General features: G+C 50.1%; 1 protein-coding gene across 1 annotated transcript in view; it reads left to right on the forward strand.

Moving 5' to 3' along the window:
• The first annotated feature begins 6,082 nt into the window (after positions 1–6,082).
• The window catches only part of LOC102374403, a 13,807-nt gene continuing 12,946 nt past the window's right edge, over positions 6,083–6,943 (forward strand). The window contains exon 1 of the mRNA XM_006025083.2: positions 6,083–6,654. Coding sequence (XP_006025145.1) covers positions 6,140–6,654 — 515 coding nt within the window. The 5' untranslated portion in view covers positions 6,083–6,139. The remainder of the gene's footprint in view (positions 6,655–6,943) is intronic.

Consider the following 6,943-nt stretch of genomic DNA (forward strand, 5'->3'; position numbering starts at 1 on the left):
AGCGCATCCCCCGCCGCCTTCCTGCCGCGCCGGGCCGGGCCGGGCGGAGCTCAGCGCCCAGGGGGAGGGATGAAGTCCGGGCCGAGCGGCCGCAGCTCCCTCTGCCGGCTCCTGGGCCGGAGCCTTTGCAAGCGCGCTCCGCGCTGCGAGCGATCGGGGGCTGCACCCCGGCGGGACCCGGCTGCTGCAAGGCAGGGGTGGCCCACCCTCCGGGGGGTCACCCGGCAGACCCATGCTAGGGCAGTCATTACAATTCATGTTAAAGGCTGAATCCAATTCAGACAGAGATCCAGTGGCTTTTTCCCCCACCAAGCGTAATAGTGCTGTGCAGGTAGGGGGGGTCATCACGGAGGACGATGCGAAACCGGACGCCTTTATGTCCTCTGTTTTTCTCTCGAAGAGAGATTTATAGAGGCAGCGGGTTTCGTATCAGTAGAGGACAGAGTAGCAGAAAACGATGGGACCGGGTAAGTCGTAGCGGTGTTGGTTGGAGGACATGGGTAGACGCGGTTCTTTGGGTAAGTCTGATCTCTTTTATTAGACCAACTCAACAACAGTAGGAATAGTCACGTGCATTAGCTGGCATGGCCTAGAGGTGTAATGCAGGGGGTGGGCACCACGACCCGGCAGCCCCTTTGGGCCTGCAGCCTGCTCCTGGTCCAGGAAGGGCGGATGCATCCTCAAGCCAACCTGGCACCACATGGTCAGGCACATTTGCTTTCCCAATGTGAAGTCTACGCCCTGTAATTCATGTCATCGCATCATGTGATGAAACCTCCCAGAATAGATTCAAACAGAATTGGCAACCCTAGGCCAAAGCCGGAGCTGTGCTGCCCGCTCGGCCTGAGAGCTCCTGTGGGGCAGAGGGAAGAGCTCGAGACAAGATGCCCACATTGAGAGCTGGGAGGAGCAACCTGTGGCCAGCCCCAGTGGCACCACCGCCTCCGTGGCCTGTTGTGAGGTCAAGCAGTCGCCCTCAAAGCAGAGGAAGGGCAAGGAGAGGAATCCCAGCCTATGGCCTGCTCTTCCCTGCGGAAAGACTGTGTGGCTCATTATCATAATCCCTGTGTATACAGACAGGTCAGTGACTCAATGACCAGGCTCTTAAGTCACCTCGAGACCTATGAGTGAACCTTAGTAGAGATCATCCTTGAATCGAGAAATCACCACCACCAACAGCAGCACCTCAGGGCACCTTCACATTGTTTCCAGGGTGCTGCAGGGCACCAGGATTGTCGGCACAGCTGGGTGTGCAACGTGCCTCCCAGGATACACCTAGGGCTCAAATAGAAATCTGCAGAGGTAGATCCAGGGGGCTGCCCTGGTGCACAACACCCACCCCGCTTCCTGCTCCAGACAGTTTCAAACCAACTGCCTGGCAGCAGCGTTTGTAATCAGCCCTGTTTGATGTGCCAAAAGATCATGGGCTTAGGCCAGGGATGGGCAAAATGCTGCCTGCTAGGCCACTCTATCCAGCCCATGGGGCCCCTAAAAAATTTAGAAAATTAATATTTATCTGCCCCTGGTTGCCTGTCATGTGGCCCTCAATGGCTTGCCAAAACTCAGTAAGTGGCCCTCTGCCCAAAATAATTGCCTCCCCCTGGCTTAGGCCCGTCACTGACTACTATAAGCCTTTCTTAATAAGGGGAAACCACTGGGATCACATCAGGGGTCAGCAGGGCAGGCCCTACGAGGAGAGGCTGAGGGACCTGAACCTGTTCAGCCTCCACGAGAGAAGGCTGAGGAGGATCTAGTGGCCGTTTACAAACTAGTCAGGGGGGACCAGCAGGCATTGGGGGAGTCCCTGTGCCCCCGAGCACTACCAGGAGTGACTAGAAATAACGGTCACAAGCTGGCAGAAGGTAGATTCAGACTAGACATCAGGAGGCGCTACTTCACCATCAGGGCGGCTAGGACCTGGAACCAACTTCCAAGTGAAGTGGTGCAGGCTCCTACCCTGGGGGTCTTTAAGAGGAGGTTAGACGAACACCTTGCTGGGGTCGTTTGACCCCAGTACTTTTTCCTGCCATGGCAGGGGGTCGGACTTGATGACCTGCTCAGGTCCCTTCCGACCCTACCTACCAACTATGAAACTATGAACTAATTCTCAGGGACAAATAAAGAGACAAAAGGGAGGAGAATGAGGCTGTAGGTTAATAACGGGCGATCTGTGAGCAGACATGGAGCAGAGCGCGCTGGCCAGTGCCCACTGCCCCCGAATGAGTTGAGGGAGCCTCAACTGTGGGCACCGACTAGTGAAACTCTGCCCAGGGATGTGGGTGGAGGAGCAACAGGAAAACAGCCCCCGCTCACCTGAAACATTTCTAGTCAGGCAGCAGCGAGATCTGACTTCGTGGCTCATTATCATCTACCTGATCCCTTCTAAACTCCTGGTTCCCTCCAGTGCTAGTGACCCTCTCTTCTTTTTAATGCTCTCCGTTCCACCATTCATGCTATCCTTTTTTTTGAAGTTCTGCTGTCTTTTCACTGCTCTTGGTCAGGTAGCTCCTATTTCATGGGCTTGCAGACTTTTTCACAGATTCGTGATTCACAGATTTTAACTCATTCCAATAAAGTTTTATTCATATTTGCATCAATCTTAAAACTGGTTCATATAGCCCTAGGCCCCACTATATTTGTATAGCTTCTAGTTCCTGTTTCCTGGAAAAAGTAAGTGTCATGTTATATATGAGGATGTACCTCACTGTGTGCACCCCCTTTTCAGAATCCTAAATCCTCCCATGCACAGGGCTAAGAACACCATGTGAGCTCTCAGAGTCCTTTGCAACAGACACATTGCTCTGTTATTTTTTTGTAGTCAAGGAATAAGTGAAAGCAAAGAGCTGGCATTTTCTGAGTGGTGCTTTGAGTTTAAAAGGGCAGTATTGGCAACTCTCATGATTTTTGGCATTGTTCTTAAAACCTATGCTTTGCGAACGTGAAAAACTTAGCTCTTTCTTATATATATGTATACAAATACAAATACATATATATATATAAGAAAAAACTAAGTTTTTCATATTCCCAAAGTGTAGGCTTTGGCAACTCTCATGATTTTTGGTGTTGTTAAAGTCCACACTTTGGGAATGTGAAAAACTTAGCTTTTTCTTTTATATATATTTATATACATATATATAAGAAAGAGCTAAGTTTTTCACATTCGCAAAGCGTAGACTTTAAGAACAATGCCAAAAATCATGAGAGTTGCCAATACTGAGAAGCCTGAGAACCACTGGTCTGCATGGCAGCTGAGGCACACATGTCTGAGGGCCCTGCTATGCAGTCACAAGAAAGCTGCATAAAAAACAGGTCTAGAGTGGTTATACATTCTCAAGCACTAACTAAATAGCTAGCTGGCTCTTTTTATAGCTGGAGAATCATTTTTAATCAGGTATAATTACTTTGCAGCCTGTGGCTGGGATAAAATGTAATGAACCATTAACCAGTTAATTGCATAGTAAATGTATATAAAATGTATTGCACCATTAACCAGTTAATTGCATAGTAAATGTAACGTGCATCAGGGGCCTCTGAGCTACTGTGAAACCAGTCAGTGCGGGTCAGAGGAAGTGGGATAGAAAGCCCGAGGTGGGCAGCCTGGCATGGGTTGTGGGCTATAGTTGTTACATCCGTGGAGCTCTGATCATTGCGGTGTCAAGGAATAAGCGAAAGCAAAGAGCTGGTACCAATGCTGGACAGCTTACCTGGAGCAAACTCTCTCCAGGGGTGTGCAGGCTAAAGGAGGAAAAGAAAGTTTAAAAAATATAGGCTACTCAAGGAAGGGGTGGAACCAGAGAAACAGTGCGCCCAGCTGTGAGTGGGGAGGAGGGTGAGACTGCAGGAGCAGAAAGCTGGGGCAGCAGAGGGTGTAGGACCAGAGAGATGAAGAAAACAGAGGCTTAAAATCTTGCAGGAAGTGGTGGAAGGAGAGATGGTGGGGAAATAGCATCGTTTCTAGACTCGAAAGCATGTTTTGGCGGCAGGGGGGCAGGAAGAAACACTGTGTGTTTGTACAGCGCCAAGCACCACAGGGCCCAGGTCAGAGTCAAGACATTTAAGAGCAGATGCAATACATGTGACAATAGGAAAGGAAAATGTTCTACCTTGTGGACAGCAAAGCCCTATTCTTTATAATTACCTGAAGGGTACAGGCCGGGCTAGGAAGAGGGAAACATTGCTAGGAAGGATGGGTTGAAATCTGGATGTCAGGGAAAAGATTCTCGATACTAAGAGCTGTAACAGGCAGAATTATCTACCTCCAGAAACTCCAACCCTTGTGACTATTAATTAAAGCTGCATTGATGAAACTCCAGTCCATACACAGCTTGGCCCTGTTGGGCCCTGTTCTAGCTGCAGCGCATCTGATTTGTGCTATGATGCTGAGCAGTCCATCAAGGAACGGGGGAGTAAAATCAAATCAAATCAAATAAAATAAAATAAAAAAATCTACTTGTGAACCCAGGGGAGAATCCCGATTTTCTAAAGTTTGTCCTGTGAGCTCAACTCTCTACCTGTTTTATAGAGGTTAGGTTTAACTGTAGCTTTGCGTGCATGTGGATTCATTATATCCCAGTGCAGCATCTCAGCTGGATTACTTTATCCTACGAGTCAAATTTTCCGTGCCTAATATGGCGAGAAGCTTGGGTAGAGGAACTCAGCTATTTCCTCTTAGAAAGTGTGAAGATGGTAGGGGGGAAGAAAACAAATATCATGGTAGCGAAACTTTGCATCCACCAAGATTTGATTTGTCAAAATAAAGCACAGTAGTTAAAAGAAAATGGTCTGTTTGCATTTGCCCCCAGAAAGGCTGCTACAAGATTGTGATATAAAAGAGGTATGTTTAAGATGGCCAGTTTCCTTGTTAATACCCTCCCCACCTCATTCTTATCAGCAGCCAAGTAACCAAAGTTAAATAAACAGGGTCAAAAACTATAGAGATCAGTGACCTTGGGTGAAACTTTTTTACAGGGCTCTGGATTATGTTTCCAAGCGCTCAGCACCCACGGTGGGGTGGGGTGGAGGGAGTTCAAACAGACCCAGCAGCTCCCTTGTGACATCCACCCCTGGTATTTTTAGCTCCCAAACAGTCTGGAGCTGTTCTGTAAATCCCAGCCACAACAGGCGAGAAGAAAAAAAACAACTAATTAAAACATGTAAAAATAAACCCCACCAACCCTGCCCTAAGCATACATTGGGCACAAGACGCATTAACCATTTTTAAGGCGCATTAAGGGTGCAGGTCTACACGTGCCTTAACGTGCCTTAAAAATGGTGATTTTAGGCTATTTGTGTCTAGATTTGATAACTGCAAAAGCAGGTTATCAGATTTAGGTGAAAATAGCTAAAGTACCTTAACATGTGCAGGTACGCCAAGGAGCATGAATGCTGTGTGTGTCGATTGACTTGGGACTAAGGTCTAGTCCCAAGTCAGTCTGCACACCGCATTAATGTGCGTATTAAGGTGATTTAAGCATGCGTCTACACGTGCACGCGCTAAGGCTCATTAATGCGGCGAGTGGACTGACTTGGGACTAAAGTTAGTCCCCAGCCAGTCGACATACACAGCATTAATGCATCTTAGCGCGTGCACGCGTAGATGCGTGCCTAAATCACCTTCATGTGCCTTAGGCAAAAATGCTTTAAGTTTAGGCATGCATAAAACCATCATTTACCCTCAAGAGGGAGCAGCGCTAGAGACCTAACAGAGTCCATAAGAGGCTTGCTGTTGTTGATTTGATGTGGCAGGTGCTCAGACGCTGCGAGGACATGAACTTTTGAACGATACCATGCAAATGATCTGTATCGGGACAGAACCCAGAAGCCCCAGTCAGAGGCCGGTTTGTGCTCGGCGCTGTACAAAGGACAGAAAATACAGTCCTGCTGCTGCAAAGAGCTAGCGAGGCGGTAGCCATGTAGACAAGCTGTATCCCTTATATATCCGTGTTAATCCCCTCCCCACCTCATCCCGATCGGCAGCCAAGTAACCCCTGCCTCCCCGTCCCCAGACCCGCATGGCCCCAGGACCTGGGGCAGTTCTGAGCCGTTGGAGGCTCCGTTCGAAACCCCACCAAGTTCCAGGCGGTTGAGCAGCCTCTGCCCAGCGCCCGGAGGGGACCTGCGCCCCGCGCAGCCAGTGGAGATGGACCCTCTGGCCGCTCCCCCTCCTTCCAGCCGGCCCTCGCTGCTCCAGTTCTTCAGGAACCTCTTTGGACTCAGGAAGGGCGCGCGGAAGAGCCAAGAGACTGGTGCCGAGATGGAAGAAGCGGGAAACAGCAGGGACCAAGAAGACACGAACAACCCAGCAATTTCCACCACCACCGAGTCTGAGCCCATCCTGCCGGCGGGCAACAAACTAATGGGCGACCCCGTGGCCAAGGAGTCTCGGGGAGAGAGGCTGGAGGAGATCGTCAAGGAGCTGAAGGAAATCAGTCTTGCGGGGACCACATCGAGCAGGGGCGACCAGTCCCCTTCGACGCCAGACACCAGCGGCATGGAGATGGGAGACTCCTCTGACTGGCCCATGACAGACCTCTCCGAAAGCAGCGGTGGCATCGATGGCAGCAGGAGCGAGGAGGAGAATCACCTTGCAGGGGGAGAAGGGGCAGCTCCTGCTCCTGATGCTCCTGATGCTCCGGCTCCTGATGGATGGAGGAGGTCAGGCCCGAGGGACACCGACAGGGGGGTAGGCGCGGGTTGGGAAATCGGTGGGGATACCTGAGTACTAAAACTGGCCCAAGGTGTTTCATTGCCACAAAGTTGCAAAGGGCCTGGCATGCACCTTGCAAGGCTCGCAGTTGCCTGTACTCTGCATTTCTTGGCTTACAGAGGTTTGAGGCAGCAACAAGTCAGCTTCACACTGCATTAACATGTGGTTTGTACATCAATATGCAGAGATCCTTTAGGCCTGAATGCTGCCTTCTCAAAACTTCCCACCGCTGCATTC

This window comes from Alligator sinensis, unplaced genomic scaffold (genome assembly GCF_000455745.1).
Source record: "Alligator sinensis unplaced genomic scaffold, ASM45574v1 scaffold872_2, whole genome shotgun sequence".
Classification (NCBI taxonomy): Eukaryota; Metazoa; Chordata; order Crocodylia; family Alligatoridae; genus Alligator; species Alligator sinensis.